Source organism: Garra rufa, chromosome 4 (genome assembly GCF_049309525.1).
Source record: "Garra rufa chromosome 4, GarRuf1.0, whole genome shotgun sequence".
Taxonomy (NCBI): Eukaryota; Metazoa; Chordata; class Actinopteri; order Cypriniformes; family Cyprinidae; genus Garra; species Garra rufa.
Window position 1 is genome coordinate 12077834 of NC_133364.1, and position 25372 is coordinate 12103205.

Sequence of the window (25372 nt, forward strand, 5' to 3'; positions counted from 1 at the left end):
ACTTCTGATTATAAAGTATCTCTAACCTCCCAGTACACAGATGAGATCCAGCAGCAAGTCTGGCTTGTTTATGACCTGTTAATATTGCATAAGAGAAGCACCTAGTTCAAAAATACTTCTTAGCGGGCATTAATTGAGCTATTTTTGCTTAACAGGTTCTTAATGTGGATTTTGAAAAAAATAAATTAAATAACATAGGATTAGTGTTATCACAAAAAAAAAAAAAAAAAAAAAAAAAAAATCCCCTGCTGATTTTGTATGTTTGCCCACTGACAAAGAAATGATCAGTCTATAATTTGAATGGTATGTTTATTTAAGCAGTGGAAGACAGAAAAAAATATATATATAGAAAAACGCATTTCTAAAAAGTGATTAATTGATTTTAATGAGTGAAATAAGTATTTGACCCCTTCACAAAACATGACTTAGTTCTTGGTGGCAAACCCTTGTCACCAGGTTTGCACACATCTCAGACAGCTCTTTGGTCTTGACCATAGTGGACAGTTTGGAATCTGATTGACTGATTGCTTTTGTGGACTCTCTTTAAGAGAGTGCTCCTAATCTTAGCTTGTTACCTGTATAAAAGACACCTGGGAGCCAGAAATCTTGCTCATTGATAGTGGATTAAATATTTATTTTACTCATTAAAATGCAAATCAATTTAGAACTTGTTCGAAATGCATTTTTGAATGTTTGTTGTTGTTGTTATCTTGTCTCTCACTGTTAAAATAAACCTACCATTAAAATTATAGAACTATTATAATAATTTCTTTGTCAGTGGGCAAACGTACAAAATCAGTAGGGGATCAAATAATTATTTCCTTCACTGTATGTATTTAGCAGAATGCCCAAGTTGCTCTTTTCCATAGCAGGGCAAAAACTTCCAGCTTTTACAATGCATCGTATTTTATTTCAAAAGACCAAGGAAATTTTCTTATTAAATGACCTCTTGTTATTAACTAAAAAAATCCTTGTCAGAGCTTGACAGTTGAGGTTGCCAGCAGTTTGCATTTTCAGGTAAATATCGCAACTTTGTTAAGCAGACTTTGTTAAGCAAAAGTTACAGCAAACAAAAGAAGAATAATGATAAACTGTAATTTTTGGTGTGAATTATTGTTTATTTCATTGTGAAATGCAGCAAACTAATCTTTGTAGAAATATGTTCTCCAGATTGTCCAGTACTTCAGTGGAAATTAATGATAAGAACAAGACAGTTTTGCCTCACACACAAAAAAAAAAGAAAAAGATTCACCTGAGCAGATGACACCAGCATCATTATTGTGAGTACAGATAGGTTTATTCCATCCTGCTGATTCACAGCTCTTCAATGTAGACTCTGTTCCTGTACATAACAAATAACTCATCCAGACTGGTCCTGATCCTTGACCAAAATGAGCACCACTGAGAGCATCTACAGGTTCTCCACAGTCCAGCTCTCTACACACCACTGCAGCACTAGCTAAATCCCAACCATCATCACACACTCTCCCCCACTGACCTCTACGAAGAACCTCCACTCTTCCAGCACAGCGACTGTAACCACCAACTAATCTCACATTCATAACATCTAAGAGAAAGGGGAATACACAGAAAATGAGAAAAAAGAAACAATACAGTGTGAAGAAATGAAAGGAATTTCATCCGTGTTTAAAATATATTCTTAGTGGTGTAACTACTAGCAAAGTGAGTAAGCAGTTACGTTCTGGCTTAATACTGCACAAATCCCACATACTTCAGGAAAGTTATCCACAGTTTGTTAGTTAGCTATAAAAACACTAGAGGGAGCTTAATTACTGTAAATTATATATATATGTCTATATATATGTTTGAATAAACCTGAATAAACCTGTCACTAAGACAAAATTAAACTACCTTATGTAAAATTGAGTTGTACATTGAGTGTGATATATTATATCTGAAAATAAATAGCATTGAATATATTACTGTTGTTGTTCATTCAAATGTCTAATGTACCAAATTAGAGACATACACATACGCTTCTATTTTGAAGTTCCTTTGGGGACAGTATATTCACTGTGAAATAGCAACATTCAGTTTTACATATTTTTTTAAAAGATGCCTTGAGAGAACCAACTTGGCCGAAACACAATATTACAGTGCTATATTTGATGTATTTTTAGTTCATTCTTGTAAACCGTGTGGGTGGCGGGGGACCATCAAGTGTTTTTACACTGTCTCATACAAGTTAAACTACTGATTACTCTCATACTAATCCAACTCTTACCAGCACACACAAGCCCTTGGTGATCTTTGTGAGAACAGTTGTGCTTCTGTGAAGATACTGGACAGAAGTGAATCTGAGATTCGTTTCCTCTACACTGAATCTCTTGTGTCCACATCTGAGCATCTCCTTTGCTAAAAGCAGCTGCTCCCAGCACCTGTACAGGAGCCCCACAGTCCAGCTCTCTACACACAACCTCTGCATCCTGCTGGTCAAAGGCAGCATCACACACTGACATCCAAGTCTGATCATGAAGTATCTCTAACCTCCCAGAACACGGAGAACCTCCAACCAGCCTGACACCTGAAGAAGTGACAGAAATTAATTTCATGACACTGTTATCATAGACTTAGCATAAACAAGTCAATTTATCTAAAATAAATGAGACATTATAACAAATATAGCTGCAAGCAGTGATATGGGGTCAAGCCCCTGAAGGGTCTAGAAGTGCAATGCAGAGCCGGAAGAGCAAAAACAGCAGTAATCGAATGAACATGAAAAACAGCTGGCTCAAAAGTGTAGGTGACAATGAACTAATAATGAACAGTTCAGATGAGAATGCACAGAAAATGTATAAATAGACACACTCAAATCTAATCCAAGGGGAGGAAAGATTAGTACAACTATTGAGGAAATTGAAATGACAACATTATACACAGTTTTATAAAGTTATACCAAAGAGGAATCAAACCCACAATCTTCAGGTCAAGTGCCTGTCACTCATCTTTTTGTGCCACTGGGAAAACATGTGTGATCAGTGTAAGGAGAGTAATCAGGTGTACTAAGTTTCATTTTTCCAGAACAAAGGGTTCAAAAGTTTTAACCATTTGAACAGAGAATATTTGAACTGGTGGTGGCGCTTTAGATTTGGTCCTAGAGACCCCAAAGTTGGTCAGATTACTACTCATTTCCATCAGTACAAGTGCGCCAAATTTAAACATTTTCCTATGTTCTGCTCATAGGCTGCCATTGCCTCCCATTCGAGAAGAACACATACAAAAATGACCGGGGCGGTCAGGTAAACGTGATTTCACCAAGTAGAACATGTTCCTGGATCAACATCCTTGTTGGTCCTGGAACAACATTTCAATCAACCAAACAGAAATGAGTGATAACTTTTCAGGAAATATCAGTTTTAGGCTTACGATCAGAGTTAGATGCTTTTACACCCTTGTTAATCAACTATCATTTCCCTCTGATTTTAGGAATAAATTGTGGTTAGGGTTAGGTTTAGAGGTAGGGATTGGGTTAAGTCTATATTTTTAGAAACTAATGTTGATCCAGGAGCAATAAAACATGTTGATCTAGAAACATGTCTTACTTGGCAAAATCACAGCGACCCTTCATTTTGATAGTCCTTTTTGAACATTCTGTTGACTCTTTTAAGTAATTTTGCACCTATGTGTCAACTAACTCTCATTAGAGTATTAGTAGAGTATTAGTATACTGGCTGCCTAATATCTTCATTTTGATGGTCCCCCAACAGAAATTCTACTGACTATAAGTAAATTTGCAAGTACATGTCAGCTTATTCTAACCCTACCAGACTCCACCAACACTCTAAAGTTAGTGGACATGTAGGTGCATCGTTACTTAAAGTGCAAAATAGATGATCAGAATAAAGTTTTACCAACTTTTGTAATAGCATCTACAACAAGTATTATATTATACAGTGCTTACAGATCATTATTTTATGTAAATGCAGACAGAATGAAACTTATGAAACTTTGATACATGTACTTTCATATATTTTCTTGTCTGAATGTAAATTAACTACAGATCTGAGATAAATAAAATGTTTGTTACTAACATCATTAAAATTATTTTAAATACTGACTCATTAACCATTAGGCTTAGGGCCAGGGGAAATCAGCATGAGAACGCAGACCCATAAAAGCACCAGTGAAAGTGAAAAGTTTTCCAGGTGATTTACTGATGCAAGAAATAAAAAAACACCATCACAATCCACCAAGAGCAGTGCAAACAAGCAAAACTGATGATGATAAGGTGTGTGTAATCTACTAACAACACAGCCGTAAATGGGTTAAGATGCTTTTTTGGGGTGGTAAATAATACTAATAAAATGGAGTAGTGCAAACCTTATTAAATACTCTGCTGCCATATTTTTTTTGTCTGAAAGGGAAACTCTTCATTATGAGCACTCCACATTTTTTATATTTATATTTATGTTTATATTTATATTTAGCAAGACATCTTTGGTGCAACCCACCTGAGCAGATGACACCAGCATCTGTATCATGATTACAGTCATAATGCAGTGAATCTGCTGATCCACAGTTCTTCAGTGTAGACTCTGATCCAGAACAAAATGCAATTTTCATCCAGATTGGTCCTGATCCTGATCCAAAATAAGCATCACCCAGAGCATCTACAGGTTCTCCACAGTCCAGCTCTCTACACACCACTGCAGCATCAGCCATATCCCAGAAATGCTCACACACTGTTCCCCACTGACCTCTATGATGAACCTCCACTCTACCAGCACAACGACTGTGACCACCAACCAACCTCACATTCACACTGTCTATATATTGAATACAGAAGATAGAAGAATAAATACTTATAAACACAGAGAAACAGAGTGGTGAGAGATTAGTCTCACAAAGAAATAAAAAAGTCATACACAGAATCAAAAGATTTGACATTTTATTGAATTAAAAGAAATCTGCTCTTACCTGCACACACCAGTTCAACACTGTTGTCATGAGAACAGTTATTTTCATGAGATGGTGATGTTGGACAGAGGTGAATCTGAGATTCATTTCCTCTACACTGAATCTCTTGTGTCCACATTCGAGTGTCTCCTTTGTCAAAAGCAACTTCTCCCAGCACCTGTACAGGAGCCCCACAGTCAAGCTCTCTACACACAACCTCTGCATCCTGCTGGTCAAAAGCAGTGTCACACACTGACATCCACGACTGATTATGAAGTATCTCTAACCTCCCAGAGCAGCGAGAATCTCCTACTAGCCTGACATCTTAAAAAAAAAAAAAAAAAACACGCTGAGTATGAATAAACCTTTCAGAACAAAACAGATTACTTTTTCTTTTTAACAAATGAAGCTTTGAGGTTACCTGAGCAGATGACTCCAGCTCTCTTACCATGACACACACCATTTAAACGGCATGTGGCTAATCCACACTTTTTCAGTGTGGGCTCAGATCCAGTACATATTGCATTATTTATCCAGATTGGTCCTGATTCGGGTGCAACTTGAGCACCACTCAGAATATCTACAGGTTCTCCACAGTCCAGCTCTCTACACACCACTGCAGCATCAGCCAAATCCCAGCCAAAATCACACACTGCTCCCCACTGACCTCTATGAAGAACCTCCACTGTCCCACTGCAGGGACTGTGTCCACCAACTAACCTCACATATTTCATGTCTGAGCATGTAGAAGAAAAATATATATTTATGAATATTAGAAGAAATGTTTCAAAATTATATAAATCTTTCTTGCTGAAATTGTCAATACATACCAGCACACAGTAGTCTAACATTGTTTTTGTGAGAGCAGTTGTATTTGAGTGTAAATCTGTAAGATGTTGGACACATATGAATCCGAGATTCATTTCCTCTGCACTGAATCTCTTGTTTCCACATCTGAGTGTCTCCTTTGTCAAAAGCAACTTCTCCCAGCACCTGTACAGGAGCCCCACAGCCCAGCTCTCTACACACAACCTCTGCATCCTGCTGGTCAAAGGCAGCGTCACACACTGACATCCACGTCTGATTATGAAGTATTTCTAACCTCCCAGAGCAGCGAGAACCTCCAACCAGCCTGACTTCTAAGAAAACACAGATAATAACAGTATTTTTTATTTTAATTTTTTTTAATAGACCCTTACATACGTAATTGAAAGAAATTAACATTTTGAAACCAGTAAATATCACTGGATTTTGGAAATGGCATTAATAATTTAATTAATTTAAAGCAAAACAAGGAATAGGAAACCATTTTGCTGTGTAATGCCCTGATGACATTTTTTTTTTGTCTAATTCATTTTAATTTTAATGCAACTGCTGATGGAAAATGAATTCACTAAATTAATTAATGTAAAATAATTTGGTTGTGTTTAAAAACATCTTAGTTTCTAACATTCAAGTGAATGTTTCAAAAACCCAGTAGCTTCATTCCAATTGAGCCAAACTGTTATATGCTAAAAAGAAGAAAAAAAAAACCTTTAGAGGACAATAAGGAGATGAAGCTAAACAGATCTTAAATGGAAAAGCAGGATATCTTAATATATAAACTGTACTCATGAAACATTAGTCATCAGGTAAGTACCCAGCATGGAAACAAACAAGAAACCAAACATACAGTATGTTTATCTCACTTTGTTTTATTGTCTGTTCTTACTAAGCCACAGCCAGACACTCAAACAGAACATCAACACAACATTCAAATGTAACATTCATCAAAGCATTAATAGATAATTAATAAAAATGAAAGTTTCTTCAATATGAAAATTATAATAAACAACTATCCCTTATATAACAATATAATGTTAATAGATAGACCAATATAATATTAAAACACAGAATAAATTTGATGTATATGAATTTATGTAGGGAAACATGGCAGACCCAAAATTTGCATGCTTGAATACTCAAGGAACCGAGTTTATGTCAGTAACCGGAGAAATTTTATTTTGGTTTCCCCAAAAATCTGCTATAAGCTTATAGCTCATTAGCATCAGTGTGTTGTTTACACTCTTTCACTCAATTGAATCTTTTCTGGGAGCAACCTAGGATCCTTCATGCTGATGGCCTACAACCCACCCAAGCTGAACAACATCTCCAGAATGCTAAGCACCATATGACTACCCAGATAGCATTGTGACATTAATACAATGTTGAATTTTGAAAATTTTCATTGACATTTCAATGTGTGTTGAATCAGCATTGACAATTTGATGAAATTCAATAGCACACATGGGTAAAGACAGTGACATTTGTAGTTAATGACCACAAGATAATGCAGGCATGTATCTCGGTTTACTAGTTCAGTGGGGTGTCAAACCATGATGGCTATTTTTAAATTGCTTTAGCTGATTTGCTCTAATTCATTGGAGGCTTGGTTTAGGAGTGGGTCTTCATGATTAGTAATGATGCATCCCATTGTGCCTACTTATACTATGATAAATAGGACATACTTTTAATAGTAGAAATAGTACACACTTTTGAGTGTGTAGTATAACTTTAGTAGGCAATCTTTGGGACATAATATCATATCATCTAATTTTGTCTTTAACAAACCACTCTGTCCTGTAGTTACGTGCACCCTGTCACTGTAAACTGCCCTGTCACTTATCTTGTCACAGCTAACATCCTCTGCATTTCATTTCATTTAACTTTCTACCGTATCAGAGAGAAAGAAGTGGCACGTTGATCTGCCAGGCATGGATCTTTATGCTCATATTTAAAGTTTTTGAATAAACCATCCATTTTTCTAGATTCTTAAAAAGTGCATGCATCTTGCGTTCATAATATTAGGAATGTTCTGATTAAAGTTCCAACAACATTTAACAGATTTCTTGTATTGCAACTAACATGAATGTGAGTACGAATATCATGCTTTACACATAGCCCATGTATTGCATCGATTACTCAGTGCTTACACAGAACAATGCCTTCTTCTCGTTTAGGAGGGGTGAAAGCAGATGAGGATGGACAATTAAAAATTTATGAACTTAGGTGGAAAGTTTCGACACCTTGCCATAGTGTGTCCATTTGATACTAAAGCATTAATAGATTTTAGATTAAATATACAAAATGTAACAGTATTATAAATACTATTTTGTGTTGAGCAAAAGTGAATCATATTGTGTTTAGCATATGCCAACTAAATTGACTTGCTCTTAAGGAACATCATGCTTTCTTTTTCAGTTTTCATAGAACTCAAAGGAAAAGAGGCAGTACACTGATGAGAGCCAGCTTTTCGAAACTTAAACTGTTGGACCTGTTATAATGACAACAGACTTCTGAAAGTAATGTTATTTTTAAGGGTTGTAATACACTTGCCCCACATTGTCTTTTTGTCATTGATTTTATTAAACTGTAAAATAAAATAAATTGACTGAACTGCTGTAAAGGTGTCATTTATATTTGAAAAGGTTTTCTACAAACTTTGAAACAGTGATGTAGAATATATCACAGTGTAACACTTTTTTTGAATTCTCAGCATTGTTTTAACATAAACCAACATTACCCCATTAAGTTGATTCAATTACATTTTCATTGATTTTCTGTTGAAATCTCAATCTTGTTTTAACATTAAATGAATAGTTCACTCAAAAATGATTCTTCTATGGCATCGCTGTGAAGAACCTTTTAAAGCACTTTTATTTTTAAGAGTGTAGGAGACTTTGTTTCTTTAGTAGGACACAAACAAAGATTTTTAACTCAAACCGCTGCAGTCTGTCAGTCATATAATGGCAGTCAATGGGACCCATGGCTTTTACAGTCAAAAAAATATACACAGACAAAACCAAATTAAACCCTGCGGCTCATGACAATACATTGAGCTCTTAACACACAAAACAATCAGTCTGTGCAAGAAACTGAACAGTATTTATATAACTTTTTTACCTCTGATCCACTGTCCTGAGTGACTCCCAACTTTTGAGCCTGATCAACTGAAGTAATGAATACTTGCTCTTCATCACACGCCGGCTGTTGTGAACACACTCATGACAGTGGGACATTGTGGTGGATCAGAGGTTAAAAATTATGTAAATAATGTTCAGTTTCTTGCACAGACCGATTGTTTTGTGTGTTAAGACCTTAATGTATCGTCACTGGCCGCAGGGTTTAATTTGGTTTTGAAAGAGAAAAGAGAAAAGGGGCAATGGCCACTGTAGTCATCCCTGCTCAAATCTACAAAATATGTATACACCATACAAAATGGTTAATCTGAATTAATTTGCTTTATGTAACATATTTTTTATTGTGTATAATTGTAATTGTTATAATTAATATTAGAGATCCCCCCCCGTATTTATTACTAATTTATTTATTTATCATTTTCATTTTTTAGATTGACTGTCAATTTAATAACTCACACTTCACGCTCACTTCGACCATTCTCTTTCAAAATATATGCCGCTCAAAAAGTGGGCTGTCCGACACACCGATGCATTCACTCTTAGCCCCGCAGCACAGTGTGATTGTAATACAGATGACCTCATTCCAAGTAATACTGTACAGTCAACTAAATAAAATAATTAGTAAATAAATTACATATTTATTAACATTTTTGTTTATAAAAAACGCTAATAAACCAATGAGCGAAACACCACTGAAAGTTACAGAGCAAAAATACAAATTTGTGATTACAAATTAACTGGAGTAAGAGTAACCTATTACTGAAAGTACTTTAAAAAAAACTATTTAAAATAGGGAACGCATACTCATTCATTCATTTTCCCTCAATAAACTCCTAATTTGCCATTTATTAATAGTTAGTAAGATAGTTGTTAAATTTAGGTAGGATTAAAGGAATTAAATATGGTCATGCAGAATAAGGGATTAAAATGTGCTTTATAAATACCAATAAATGCTAGTAATATGCATGCTAATAAGCAGCTAGTTATTTGTGAGAATTGTTCCTTAAAATAGTTTTACAAAAAATTTACTGCATTAAATGTTACTAAATAAATATAACTTGTTACTACACATCTCAGCATGTATCTAAAGTTTAATTGAAAACTTTGATGAAAGGATTAAATGAAACGTATTGTTATTAATAAAGAGGAACGTATTTTTAGTAATGACAAAGTTTTTGGACAGTTTACCTGAGCAGATGACTCCAGCATCTCTAGTATGATTACAGTAACCTTTACCCCATCCGCCTGACCTGCAGTTCTTCAGGATGGATTCTGAACCAACGCATATGACATAACTCATCCAGACTGGTCCTGATCCTGGTCCGAAGTATGCATTAGCCAGGGCATCTACGGGTTCTCCACAGCCCAGCTCTCTACACACCACTGTAGCATCAGCCAAATCCCAGTCAAGATCACACACTCTACCCCACTGACCATTATGAAGAACCTCCACTGTACCGGCACAGCGACTGTGACCACCAACTAACCTCACATTCACACTCTCTGTATATTGAACAGAGAAAATAAGAGGGAGAGAGAGATAGAGTGAGAGAGAGGACATATTGTGGCTTAATATATGATTATATTGCCTATCATCTAAAACACCACATTAAAGCAAGCAATTTACATACACAATATTTATTTTTCTATTTATTTTGTTTTTTTAAATTCTGTACTTACCAGCTGTGATGAGTATTACACAATATGTCTGAAAATAACATTGCTCTAGCGTATCTTTTTTAATGCTGTTCTTACCAGCTGTGATGAGTATTACAACTGAAGGCAGTAAAAGTAGTGTCAGGCATCTTTCCATCATCCTCAACATGATTAACTCAACACCAAGTACAAGCTTCTCCGCACTGATGATACAGAAGTACAGGCATCCTCTTAATGAGAGAAAGAGGCCCAACACCCTCCAATCACACTCGCTATTACCTTATTAGACACAACAGAGGAAATCATCAAACAACTTCACTGACAAATCAGAGGAGGCTTTTTGATTTTCACCATATATATCAAAACTGTCAGTACTGATGAACTCCTCCCCACGTACTGAGACGCCTGAGGGGAAGCGCACACACACACACACACACACACACACACACACACACACACACACACACACACACACACATATAGATATTAATATATGCAAGTATATAGGACTTACAGGAGACAGGAAACTCTCCAGTTTATTTACAGCATCAAAGCCCAACACCTGCAGAGACAAGATCAAAGCACTGATAACTAACTGAATATGTCCTAAAAATGTCTATTAGTGCACACGTTAGGATGACATTAATACATAAACTCAACTCTTTACAATGAATAATATTGTAAATATATATGTTTAGCTTTAAATTTTCATGTAAAATAATTCCTGTGACTAATGTGAAATTTACCTCATTCCACAAGTGATTTCAGTGGGCCCTCAAAAACCATAAGTCTCATACAGTGAAGATAAGCATGTTGTTCACTTTATGACCAGCAGAGAGAGTCAGTGTGCTTCATTTCTACTAAAGCTACTAAAAACAATTCTACTATCATATTCTATTTATATTGAACTTCATCCTCTGAAGGGTCATGGTGGGCTGGAGCCTACCACAGTGTGTCAGGCCACAGCTAGTGTGACACTTAAACGGATGGCCAGTCCATCACATGGCTTACACATAGACACACAAACATTCACACTCACTTTCACTCACACCCATCAGAAATGTATAGTGTCTGCTTCACATATGTTGCATGTCTTGTGAGGGAAACCTGAGCACTTGGAGGAAACCTTCGGATCTACAGACCAGAGCACCTGTGAGCAAACCAATGCAGACACATGGAGAACATGTAAACTCAACAAAAAATGAGCCTCTCTGAGACTCAAACCAAAAACCTTCTTGCTAAGCACTATACCACAAAGCAATTTTTCACACACACACACACACACACACACACACACACGCACGCGCACGCGCACGCGCACGCACACGCACACGCACACGCACACGCACATGCACACACACACACACACACACACACGTTTGTTTTTGTGAATTGTGGGGACATTCCATAGGCGTAATGGTTTTTATACTGTACAAACAATATTTGCTATCACCCTACACCTTCCCTACACCTAAACCTAGCCCTCACAGGAGATTGTGCATTCTTTTACTTCCTCAAAAAAACTCATTGTGCATGATTTATAAGCCTGTTTCCTCATGGGGACCTGAGAAATGTCCCCACAAGGTCAAAATTTACTGGTATTCCTATCCTTATGGGGACATTTGGTCCCCATAACGTGATAAAAACAAGGACACACACACACACACACACACACACACACACACACACACACACACACACACACACACACACACACACGCACACACACACACACACACACCTGCCAGAGGCAAAAAATAGTAACACATCATACAGAAAACATTAAAGATTTTAGAGAGGAAGTACTCAAGGATATTTACAGCATCAGCACCTGCTGAGATACAGAGACTGATAACTGCTTACTTAAAGCATAATAACATATGCAATAATATATTTAATTGTATATTTTTAAATGTATATTACTGATATTTTTGTTAAATATACATTTTAAATTGCTGTACAATACAGTTTTATTAATAGTTAAAAATGTTAATTGTATTAATTGTTTTCATTAATAATGAAATAAATAATTTTGGTCTCAAAAAAAAAAATCGGGACACTGTTATAAATTTTACCATTTTTTTTTTTTTTTAATATGATCTCTTAATTATTAATACATGGTTTTATTAATTTTCCATTTAATTTAATAATATTTAGTTAGAAAAAAAGAAATCACACACCAGATTACCAATCAGTTTTAAACTTATCAAAAAGGTTTAATTCACTTTTTTATTTAATTCACTAGCAACAACATAGGGAAAAACAGAAGTTAGTTGCCATGGTCATTTGCGTTGAATGTGGAAATGTGTTACTCACCCACAAGACGGCACCACAACAGAAACGAGATGCTAAGCATGTTGTGCTTATCTTATGAGAGGTAATTGCAATGTGGAAGTTAGTGGAAAATAAATTCTTCTGTTATTTATCATAATTCAGTTTTTTTTTTTTTTTTTTCTGGTCAAACAGACCAGAAAAACAGACCATTTTTATTGTGCTAAAATGTTTTGAAAATGAAACCAAGCAGCATAATAGTGTTTCATTATAGACTACCGTTGGGAACAGTTGATTTATGAGCAATAAATTAAGCAAACCATTTTAACGTTTAGCCTTATGCATTTGCATTTGTTTATTCTCTAACAATCATAAATGAATAAGGCTTAAGAAAAAAACATTAAGCCCTGGTTTCACAGACGTGCTGAGCTTAAGCCAGGACTAGGCCTCAGTTAAATTATTATATTTAAGCAGATTTTATAAAAATGCCTTAGAAGAAAGCATTACAGGTGTGCATCTTGTGACAGAACAATGGCACTGACATATTTTAAGATATGTCAGAGCAAGATATTTTTAGTTCAGACATTTTAGTCTGGGACTAGCCTTAAGCATGTCTATAGAGCCGGGGGTAAGTGCTTAGCCTGTTGATCATGACAAATCAGACTGTGACTGTGTCTGTTAGTAGGTCTGTGCTGAATATTCCTTTAGAGACAATTTGCTACAGGGCCGTCCGACAACCACCAAACACATTTACAGCTCTGACAGAGTTACCCCTCTGTCAAAGATACAGCATATGAGAAGAAGAGACACAAGCACCAATAAACAATGACAACAACCCTAGCTTGAAGAGCACTTGATGTTTTTAATAAGCAAAGAAAGTGAGACATGACCACAAGGATAATGTGTGAACAACGAAACACATTATTTTACAGAATTATATTGAACTTTCGCTTTTCGTGTACAAAAACAATAATCAAAAATCACATGAAAACATTTATTTTAAAGTAAATTCAAACAACTTTAGGCATAATATAAAAGTCCACCACCAGTGGGTCTACATTTCAAAGGAATGATATTTTTATAAGTTGGCTTAAAAAAAAAGAATCTGAAGTTATAAAATTATGTACAAACTCATTGAATGTTAGAAAAATAGGAAATTTATTTATTACTTTATTATTTATTACTTATTTTCCTCTCAAAAGAGATTTCAATACAAAATATAATAAGTCATTGGTGGTCTGCAGCTAAAACATACAGCATATAGATCAACTTAAACTCCATAGACCATTTAAAAGCTGGTTTGAGTCAGCAGGTGTGCTTCGAGTTACATGGCTCCTCCATTTCCCTGGACCTTCCTCCATATCATCATAGTCTATTATAAGAAAACAAAAGCAAATTAATGTACATAGGGTTTAAAAAGTATGAAAATGAACACATGAAGATTTGCCACCGTGTTAAATGAGCTACCATGACAACAGAAAAATAGCTATTATAGAGACTAAATGAAAATTATTCAGTGAAAGGAAAAGGAAAAAGTGTTTTAATAAAATACCAAACCTGTCACTCATATATTGACATTCCTCACATCATCATACTCCTCCTGAACACCCTCTGCTACAAATGTATCTATCATTAATTACATGAACAAATAGTCAACAAACTTTATATGCCATTACAAGTAAAATATAAACGAGAAAAGAAAAAAGAACGTCTCGGGTTACTAATGTAACCTTAGTTCCCTGAGGGAACGAGACGCCGCGTCAGGAACGCTATGGGGAACGCCATTGGCGGGCCACACTCTGAACTGTGTATAACAACCAATGAAATGACGGGGGTGACGTCACAGGCGCGGTGACGTCACCGACCAGGAAGTATAAAGCACGTGCGTTTGAAGCCGGCGGCAGCTCTTTAGGAATGAAGCGAGCGCCGCAGGGTGCGGGAATTATGGTCCGAGAAGCGGCGTCTCGTTCCCTCAGGGAACTAAGGTTACGTTAGTAACCCGAGACGTTCCCTTCCGGGAACTCGAGCCGCGTCAGGAACGCTATGGGGAACGAGACTACCAACGCCCCCATAATTTCCGAGCCCTGCGAGTGTCTGCTCAACCAGGGTGGAAAAGGAGAGAGCCCTTGCCTAGCATTACGTGGACAAGAAGGCCCCAAGTCCTCGGCCCTCGGGCACACGAGGAATGGTAGTCTTCCTCTGTCTGGTCGCCAGCCAGAGCGAGAGGTACTCCGCGGCCCTCAGGCACACGCAGAGTCTTAGTCCTTTGTCTGGGAATTAGCCAGAACAAGAGGGACCGAATGACCACTGTAGAGCATTCCGCGGACAGATGGTGTAGGTAGTCCTTGGTCCGCAGACCCACGAGGACAGTGATCTCGACCTCAAGAGTGCTTCTCGGCCCGCAGGCACACGAGGAGAGGGTGATCCTTTGTCTGGGGTTCAGCCAGAACAAGAGGGATCCAAGGCTCGGCCTGGAGCTCCGCCAGGACGCGAGGGAATAAGCCATTGTCTAGCATTACGCGGACAAGAGGGCACTGCAATCCCCGGCCCTTGGGCTCACGGGGAAGACAGTAGGGGCCTCAGCCTGGTAGCCAGCCAGTGCATGAGGCACTCCTCGGCCTTATTTGAAGGCAGACGAGGAGTCTTAGTCCTTGGTCTGGGGAAAGCCAGAAACCAGAGGGACCGAAATACACTCGGTCTGATAGCATCCTGCGTCAGAGCACGAGGAGAATTAAGCCATTGTCTAGCATTCCGCGGACAAGAGGGCTGTGCAGTTCTTGGCCCTCAGGCACACGAGAACCGTGACCTCTGCCTGGTTCGCCAGCCAGTGCGAGAGGCACCCCTCGGCCCTCGGGCTCACGAGGAGTCTTAGTCCTTTGTCTGGGGGTACTGCCAGGACAAGAGGGACTGAAAGAGCTTTGTCTAGCTTGCACGGACAAAGGGTAGAATTTGCAGATCTCTTTTAAGTGGCGAAACGACTTCTCTTCTTTCCGCAGAAAGAATGCGCCTTGAGAAGTCTCCTCCTGGCTAGGGAGGTGGCTGACCCTCCAGGCCTAGCGCACTAGGCCGAGAGTACAGCCGAGCCTGGAGCGGCTCTGAGGTCGAGCTCATAGTACCTAACGAATGTTAGGGGCGTGGACCAACCCGCAGCATTGCAGATGTCCTGAATTGGGACACCTGCCGTCAGAGCCCTCGAGGCCGACAGACCTCGAGTGGAGTGAGCCTTAAGTCCCAGCGGAGATGGGAGACCAGAGGACTCGTAAGCTGTAGATATGGCATCGATGATCCATCTACTAATAGTAGGCTTTGAAGCCGGGCTCCCCCTCTTAGGGGGGCTGAAACAGACAAACAATTGCTCTGTTTTACGCCATGTGGCAGCTCTGTGGACGTACATATCTAGGGCTCTGACTGGGCACATGCAATTGAACTTCCTGTGGTTCGGCTCCGCGAACGGAGGAGGATAAAATGCCTGCAGTGTTACTGGCTGCGGTGCTAGGGAGGGGACCTTCGGGACGTACCCGACCCTGGGATATAGAAAGGCCTTGGCCATCCCTGGGGCAAACTCTAGATGAGACGGGGCCACTGATAGGGCCTGCAGGTCGCCTACTCTCTTGAGAGAAGTGAGTGCTAATAGGAGTGCTGTCTTAATTGTGAGGATGCGATCCGTAGACTCCTCTATGGGCTCAAATGGAGGCTTACATAGAGCTTCTAGCACCACAGCGAGGTCCCACGTGGGGACCCTGGGTGTCACTCGAGGCCTCAGCCTGAGCGCACCGCGGAGGAACCGTATGACCAAGGGCTCTCTACCTACTGAGAGGCCACCTAGAGGGGCGTGGTAGGCACTTATGGCCACCACGTATACCTTTAGAGTGGAGTGAGCTAGCCCTGCGGATAGGCGAGACTGTAGGAACTCCAGAACTGTACCGACCGGGCAGTTGACTGGGTCCAGGTGGCGCTCGCGGCACCATCTCGCGAATAAGTTCCACTTAAGGCCATACAGTTTCCTCGTAGAGGGAGCTCTGGATTGGAGAAGGGTCTCAACAACCTCGGTTGAGAGACCCGCTCCTATGAGTTGTGCCCCCTAAGGGGCCACACCCATAACCTCCATTTCTCTGGGTGGGGGTGGCATATTGCGCCCCCAGCCTGAGACAGGAGGTCCCTCCTGACGGGAATCTCCCATGGAGAGCCGTCGAGGAGAGATACCAGGTCCGAGAACCATACTCGTGCCGGCCAGCGCGGGGCTACTAGTAGCAGCCGCACTTGAAACCGACGGACCCGTTCCAGAACTCCCGGGAGCAGAGCGATCGGGGGAAAGGCGTACAGACGCAGCCTCGGCCACGTCTGTGCCATGGCATCCAGCCCCAGTGGAGCTGGAGGAACTAGAGAGTACCAGAGGGGACAGTGCGATGTCTCCCGAGTCGCAAACAGGTCCACCTGTGCCTGGCCAAACACTCTCCAGATCTGCTTCACCACCTCTGGGTGAAGCATCCATTCCCCGGGCCTCGGCCCCTGCCTCGACAGGACGTCTGCTCCCACATTCAGATGTCCAGGAATATGGACTGCTCTCAGGGAGAGGAATTTCTCTTGAGACCAAAGGAGTATCCGGTACGCCAGCTTGTATAAGGGGCGTGAGCGGAGTCCTCCTTGGTGGTTTATGTAGTAAACCACCGCAGTACTGTCTGTACGGACCAGCACGTGTTTGTTTCTTAGGTCTGGGAGAAACCTCTTTAGGGCCAGGAATACTGCCAGCATCTCTAAGCGGTTTATGTGCCACGAGAGATGGGCGCTCCATAGGCCTTGGGCTGAGCGGCCGCTCATGACCGCCCCCCAACCGGTAAGGGAAGCGTCTGTCGCTAGCGTGATGCGGTGACCAGGAGCTCCCAGAACCGGTCCCTGAGAGAGGAACTAGGGTTTCCTCCACATGGCCAAGGCACGTAGGCAACGCCGTGTGACCTTGATCTTGCGGAGCGGGTTTCCCCTCGGGGAGAACCCCCTGGTCCTGAGCCACCACTGTAGTGGTCTCATGTGCAGCAGTCCAAAAGGTATCACGTTGGAAGCGGCTGCCATAAGACCTAACAGTACTTGAAACTGTTTGACAGTGAGTGACTGGCCTAGCTTTACTGCATTCACTGCAGTCAGTATGGAATCGACTCGTGCAGGAGACATGCGTGCCTGCATGGAGATCGAGTCCCACACTACGCCTAAGTAAGTGGTCCTCTGTAGTGGAGAAATCACACTCTTCTTGGCGTTGAGTCTCAACCCCAACTCTTTCATGTGAGCGAGAACAGCACCTCGATGTTGAACCGCTAACTGCTCCGAATGAGCCAGGATGAGCCAGTCGTCGATATAATTGAGTATGCGGATGCCCTGGAGTCGCAGCGGAGCCAGTGCAGCATCCACACACTTCGTGAAAGTGCGGGGTGAGAGAGCTAGGCCGAACGGAAGTACTCTGTATTGGTAAGCCTTGCCCCTGAAAGCGAACCTGAGATACTTCCTGTGCTGAAGAGGGATGGAGACGTGAAAATAAGCGTCTTTTAGATCTATCGTGACAAACCAGTCCTCGGACCTGATTTGTGACACGACCTGCCTGACAGTAAGCATTTTGAATTTCAGCTTCCTGACTGAACGATTTAGCAGCCTGAGATCTAAGATGGGCCGAAGCCCCCCATCCTTCTTCGGAACAATGAAGTACCGGCTGTAGAACCCGGATTCCCTGTCTTGAGGAGAGACCACCTCGATGGCCTCTTTCCTCAGAAGAGTTTCTACTTCTTGTTCCATCACCAGACCCTGCTCGGGGCTTACTAGAGTTGGAAATACCCCGTTGAAAGGTGGCGGCGTGGCGCCGAACTGGATAGCATAACCTTTCTCTACAGTACGCAGGACCCAATTTGAGACTCTTGGCAGTAGTTTCCACGCTGCCAGAAAGTTCACTAAGGGTACCAGCCTCTCGAGACTGGTGTCTGGATTTACTCGAGGAACTAACTCGGAGACCTGTAACAGCGAACTGGCAGGAAGCTCCTGAACTAGCTCCTCGGGAGACCCCCGCGGGGGCTGCGAACTCTCCAGGGCCGCTACGTTTCCGGGCGGAACAGCTAGAGGATGTTCGCGGGAGATAGCCGCGCCCTGTAACACTGGCAGGGTTAGCTGACTCATCTCCTGAGGGCCACGAAGGGGTCTGAAACCCGCACCTGGAGGTACGGTGCAAACCCCCCCGAGAGGGGCTGCCCTCAACGGCCCTGAACCACAACCGTCAGGACCGTTTAGTCGAGGACTTCCTCGATTGGAGGATGACCCTCAGGTCGGGCCTCTTCTTCTTGGAAGCCCCCGACTTAGAGCGTCGCTTTCCGGGTCCCCTAGGCTGGGCCGGGGGAGCACGGGCGGCAACGCTCTGCTTATGTGCCTCACGATGGGAGCTCGTACACGGCTGGGGCTGCCTCTTTGATGGTGCAGCAGCCTCAGAGGAGAACACGTGGCGAGGAAGGAATGTTCTGAACGCCGCCGCCTGCTTGCGGGCCTCCTGGTGCCTGGCCAAATGGTTGCAGGGGGGCGTCCAGAAGCGTGACCCTGTCCTTTCCTTTACGTCGGACAGGGTCAGCCAGAGATGCCTCTCCGCGGCCACCAGGGCTGCCATAGACCGCCCAACAGCACGGGCGGCCTCCTTGGTGGCGCGGAGAGCGAGATCTGCAGTTTTCTGCATCTCTGTTACGCTGACTTCCTCGCCGCTGCTGAACTCCTTCAGCAGGTCAGCCTGGTAGGCTTGCAGGATGCCCATGGTGTGAAGGCAAGACCCTGCTTGACCTGCTGCCGTGTATGCCTTACCCATCAGGCCAGATGTGACTTTAAGGGGCCTGGTGGGCAAGGACGGAGCCTTCAAGGACGACGCCGAGTCGGGTGACAGATAGCCCGCAAGCGTCTGTTCAACCCGTGGCATCGTCCTATAGCCATTCTCCTCTGCCCTCCCCACATTTCCATAATTTTCAGCGGGGGAGAAAAGACGGGAGGAGTATGGGTTTTCCCACGATCTCGCTAGCTCTTGGTGGAGATCGGGGAAGAAGGGAAGGCTCCGTTTTGGAGGTGCTGACTTTGTCCGCAGGAAGCGATCATCTAATCGGCTTCGCTGCGGCTCATGTGTTTGCTGTTGTTCCGCGGGCCATGAGATGTGAAGTTTGGCTACCGCGTTTGTCAGCACCTCTACGAGCTCCTCAAAGTGAGGCGAGCGTGATGGCGGTTGTGGTTCCTCTGTAACACTTTCAATGTCAACCTCCTCGGAGGAAGACAAGAGGAACTCGGGGACCTCCTCCCGGGGGGAAGAAACCGCAGTGCGGGCTTCCGCATCCAGGAGGAGATCGCTCGATCCGCTGAGTGAGGGCGGAGATAGGGGATCACCCGGTCTCCATACCCTCCAGCAGATTGAGCTGCGAGCCCCACGAGTGCAGCCGCCACTCCGCCTCGACGGAAGCAGGGCCAGACCCACGGGGCACGCTAGTGAAAGCCCCCTCCTCGAAGAGGGCTTTCCGGGAGCGAAGCACGCGCACCGGCAGGCGTTCACAGTGCTCACAGCCAGCCTTTTCGAGGGCTGACTGAGCGTGCTCCGCTCCCAAGCAGACCACGCATAAACTGTGTGTATCCCCACCAACAATGAAGCGTTGGCAGGGAGGGACACACTGTTTATGCGGGCGCTTCACCGCCACCAAACTCTTTTTCTTTTTAGGTTGTAAAGATGCCATACTACTCAAATAAAAGTGTGTCAAACTGGACACAAAAACAGCAGTAATGGCAAGACAGACACAGACACAGAGCGCTCTCGCTGAATGACAAAAGCTGCCGCCGGCTTCAAACGCACGTGCTTTATACTTCCTGGTCGGTGACGTCACCGCGCCTGTGACGTCACCCCCGTCATTTCATTGGTTGTTATACACAGTTCAGAGTGCGGCCCGCCAATGGCGTTCCCCATAGCGTTCCTGACGCGGCTCGAGTTCCCGGAAGGGAACTACTCTTCTTAGGCAGTAATTTTAAACCCACACCTGTGTAATCACTGGAGGACTGTTGTACAATGATGACATCATCATAGTTTTCTGGTAAGTCATCTACAACAACAAAAATAAAAGGCATCTATTGATTTGCTATTTTTTATAAACCATCCACTTGTATATTGATATAAAATGCATATACTGTAAACAGCGTTAAAACCTGTACAAGTGAATTTAGGAACTAAACCTGTTGCATGAGGTGTCAATCCAGCAGTGATTGCATCATCATAATTCTCAGCTATGGCTTGTTGCTGTTCTAAACATGTTAAAAGCAAAGATAGAATTAACAGAATCGAATTAAGAATGTGTTTGCTTTTCTTAAAAAAATATATGTATGTGTATAATTTTTAATATCTGCTAGGACAACTTGCAAAGTTAATGTTTAAATTTAACATCTGCATCTCTATGTACATAGTAGATAACACTTGAGCTCTCTAACCTGAAAGTTGTTGTTCAGCATCTTCATACCCAGAATGCTGTTCTGTTGAAAGGAGACTTCCTGTCATGTTCACAATCAACAAATGAGCCAAACACACACACTTCCTTTGGATCATATAACACTAGCCCTATTTTATTTCTAACAACACACGGCCCCACAAATGAATCAATGTGATTTCATTCACTCATTCCTCTCAAGTGATTATTCTGACACTTACTCACCCCTCTGAGTGACAAGACTGTGTCTAATAGTAGGTCTGTCCTGAATCTCCTCATAAACGGCCTCAGTCGTCGTCCTGTGTCTCCTCTTAGAGAGAGCTGTGAGTGTAGACAGACAAACCTGCTGTCAGTTCACAACACATGACTGATCACACACTGAATAAGACACAATATGACAGTCTCTGGATCTCTCCTACCTCTCCTCATCACTCTGTTCTGCTGAATCAGTATAAGCATTGGCACTAAGAGCAGGAAGAGCACAACTCCTAGTACAATCACAAGCACTGAGGAGACTGAGAGAGACGCTGCAGGAGGAGTTTGTGGAGGAGAGACTGATGTTGAGTGCACTGGAGGAGAAACTGATGTTGTTGTGGCAGAAGTAGTGGACACTGACAAGTCTGAAAAATCTGTCAAAACAGAAACAAACACATTAACAATGATCTAAAATGAATATTATATGTCAGTGTTTTGCTGTGACCTGCACAGATGAGTCCAGCATGCTCTTTGTGGGAGCAGTCAGTGTGGTTTTTCAGGGAGAGAGGACAGTCCCACAGGTGAAGCTCATTCCCTCTGCACTCGACTCTGTTCAGCCACACAACACCTTCACCAGCACCAAAGACTGAATTCCCATCAGCCCTCAGTGCTGCTCCACAACCCAGCTGCCTGCAGACCACCTGAGCATCGCTGATGTCCCACTGATCATCACAGACTGAGCCCCACACAGCGTTATGATACACCTCCAGCCTCCCAGAGCACCGGCCCTCCCCTCCACTCAGTCTGAGAGGAAGATGATCTGAAATACACGAGGAGACTCATCAGTTATCTATTTCCCAGCTAGTCAATTCACAATTATTCTCTAAATTATAAAACATAATCTACTTACTTGAACACTGTCTCTGGTGAGGAGATGCTGAACATGTCAGTTGACTCTGTGATGATTCAAGGCTCTCTTTCTCTGACATTACAACATGTGAAACTCAACAAACCACCAATTTAGATGAAAACTTTTATAAAAATTAAATAACACTATAATATATATGATTACATATAATATATATGACTTTGGTTTACTGTAAAATGATAATAATAATAATAATAATAATAATAATAATAATAATAATAATAATAATAATTTAATAATGATTTTCTTGACTTAAGTCTTACCAAAGCAAGTGATATTGGCCACCTCATTACCATAACAGTTATTCTGGCTCCAAGGTAAAGATGGACATTGCCACAATGTTTTGTCATGTTTTCGACATTTAAGACGATCTAACCAATTGGGAGCAGATCTCAGTCCCACTGAATATCTTGGTTCACTGCTTGATCTTCCACAGTTTAGCTCTTGACAGATCAGACTCGCTGTGTCTCTGTCCATCTGGTTCCAGCACACATTACCCCAGGATCCATTGTAGAAAACCTCCACATTCCCTTCACAGCCCTCAGTTAACCTGATCTCTTTAAACTCTGGATAAAAAATGTTGCACTCAATTCAGTTATTTTTATAAATTAATTTGATAAACTTACTAAAAATAATTTGATTCTAACTCCTACAAGATTAGTATTATTTTATTTTTGGACATTGAAAGTAGCAGCTGCTGGGTTTGCAATAGTTACTAAAATTTGTGAGAATTTACCTGAGCACACGACTCCTACATCCTCCTTGTGATTACAGTCATGTTTTCCCCAGCCTGGAGAAGAGCAGCTCCATAGGGACGTCTCATTCCCCTCACACTCCACCTCATCCAGCCATATGGGTCCAGAACCAGGACCAAACCAGGCTGGTACCTGCTGGATACTGAGGGCCACTCCACACTGCAACTGTCTGCACACCACATGGGCATCTTTAATATCCCAGGAGTCATCACACACTGTCCCCCATGAGCCGCTGTGAAAAACCTCTAGCCTCCCTGCACAGTCTCCCCCAGAACCCACCAGCCTGATTGATCCGCGATCTGAAATTCAGAGAAAGAAAAACACATTATTCATCACTAACAACTGAAGAATCTGCCCAGATGTTGTTGTTCTTACCGGAGCAAATAATTGACAGCTGTTGTGTGGAGCTGCAGTTGAGAGTTTGTGGAGAGCTGCAGTTCCCCAGATGAGCTTCACTCCCAGAGCACTGGAAGCCCGTCACACACTCATGACTGTGTTCAGGACTGGATGAAGAGGAGCCGTAGAAGTTCAGCACAGAGCCACAGCCCAGCTGTCTGCAGACCACAGATGATTCAGTGAGACTCCAGGAGTCCAGCAGAACTCTCCTCCAAACCTGATGGATGAAAACTTCCACCTCCCCCTCACACCGTCTCTCTCTAGACAACCGCACCAGACCATCATGAAGAGCCAGAGAGGAGCCTAGAGAAAGATCTGACATATTACAAAACTGGCAGAACAAAGTATTGTAGTTAAAACATTCTGAAATTGGACTTTTTCCAGGACTAACATTTGTCTTTCTTCATCAAAAAAGTTTACCAGAGCAGATGACTCCAACATCTCGTCCATGAGAATTTTCAGCTCGACTCCATGAAGAGATGGAACATTCTGAGAGTTTTGTTTCATTCCCATCACAATCAAACACATCAGCCCAGATTTGACCACTTCCCTCTCCAAACCAGTCTGATCCCACAACAGACACAGCAATCCCACAATTCAGCTGTCTACAGAGGACACTGGCAACTCTCATATCCCAGCATGCATCACACACTGTGCCCCACTCATTGAGGAACTGAACCTCCACTCTTCCAGAACAAGAGTCTGAACCATTTACTAGTTTTAACCCAGTGTAACCTGAAAAAAAGAGTTAAGTATTAATGCACTAAAAAGCTTAGCAAGTTTTTTATACAAAGTGTTTAAGACAGTGTTGTTTTTGACAACCATCTTAGATTTAGTCTTAGTCTTAGTCTTTTGGACTAAAATGCTTATTAGTTTTAGTCCAATTTTAGTCACTTCTATATGTGATAGTTTTAGTCCAATTTTAGTCGACGAAAAGTCAAAAAGGTTTTAGTCTAGTTTTAGTCAAAAAAAGGGGGGAAAGTAGTCTTTTAACAAATTACTGTAGGTCAGTAAGTATTTTGCTGTTGGGTAGTGTCACTTATATGTTGTGAAAATAGCAGATCTATAGTTCAACACAATGTGAGCTTCCGGATAGACTATTTTCACCAATAATTACATTAATGAAGGAATGGTTTTAGACATAAAAGACACGTTGTGCGCTGCACACCAGGTGGTGGGCGTAACCAAACATGAATAGAATGCTAAAACGGCTTGCCAAATTGGTATGGCAGAGTATTTAATGCTAAAACGGCTTGTCATAGCGGCAGATACTTTTTAGATTGTAATTGGCATGCATTGCACAATAAGCAGAAATGTCATGCATTTTAAAAGTCGTTTTAAACGTCACTAACATTTTCGTCTATTCTCGTCTCGTCAACGAAAACTCATACACGTCTCATCATGTTTTAGTCATCAACAAGCCATTTTTACCTCGTCATCGTCTCGTTATCGTCATGAAAAAAAGTGGCGTCAACGAAATGATTTCGTCATCGTCATCGTTGACGAAAACAACACTGGTTTAAGACTGATTATACTATATGACAGAGTTTTAAACAAATTAGAAGACACAGAGTATTGATATTTTACCAGAACATATAAGGCCCACATTATTGTCACTGGTGCAGCTCTGATTGTGTAATGGCGAAATTGAACAGAATGAAATAAAAGACTCATCTCCTCTACACTGAATTTCTCGTGTCCATATCAGAGTGTCTACTTTTCCAAAAGCAGCTGCTCCCAGCACCTGTACAGGAGCCCCACAGTCCAGCTCTCTACACACAACCTCTGCATCCTGCTGGTCAAAGGCAGCGTCACACACTGACATCCACG

At 41.8% G+C, this 25372-nt stretch overlaps 2 protein-coding genes across 2 annotated transcripts; both read right to left on the reverse strand.

Annotated features, from left to right (window-relative positions):
- Positions 1-21: 21 nt before the first annotated feature.
- On the reverse strand, positions 22-22452 carry LOC141332761 (antigen WC1.1-like). The gene is made up of 18 exons (XM_073837724.1): positions 22374-22452; positions 21969-22283; positions 21688-21897; positions 21494-21589; positions 20828-20890; positions 11675-11682; positions 11047-11094; positions 10557-10559; positions 10466-10472; positions 10261-10379; positions 8871-8874; positions 5748-6056; positions 5339-5653; positions 4939-5241; positions 4473-4787; positions 2246-2545; positions 1371-1567; positions 22-75 (listed from the first exon to the last, which is right to left on the reverse strand). The coding sequence occupies exons 1-18, from the start codon at positions 22450-22452 to the stop codon at positions 22-24; spliced, it is 2745 nt and encodes a 914-aa protein (XP_073693825.1).
- A 191-nt stretch (positions 22453-22643) lies between these two features.
- LOC141332762 (scavenger receptor cysteine-rich type 1 protein M130-like) lies at positions 22644-25367 on the reverse strand. The gene is made up of 5 exons (XM_073837725.1): positions 25130-25367; positions 23963-24277; positions 23522-23845; positions 23128-23445; positions 22644-22957 (listed from the first exon to the last, which is right to left on the reverse strand). The coding sequence occupies exons 1-5, from the start codon at positions 25365-25367 to the stop codon at positions 22644-22646; spliced, it is 1509 nt and encodes a 502-aa protein (XP_073693826.1).
- Positions 25368-25372: the final 5 nt, after the last annotated feature.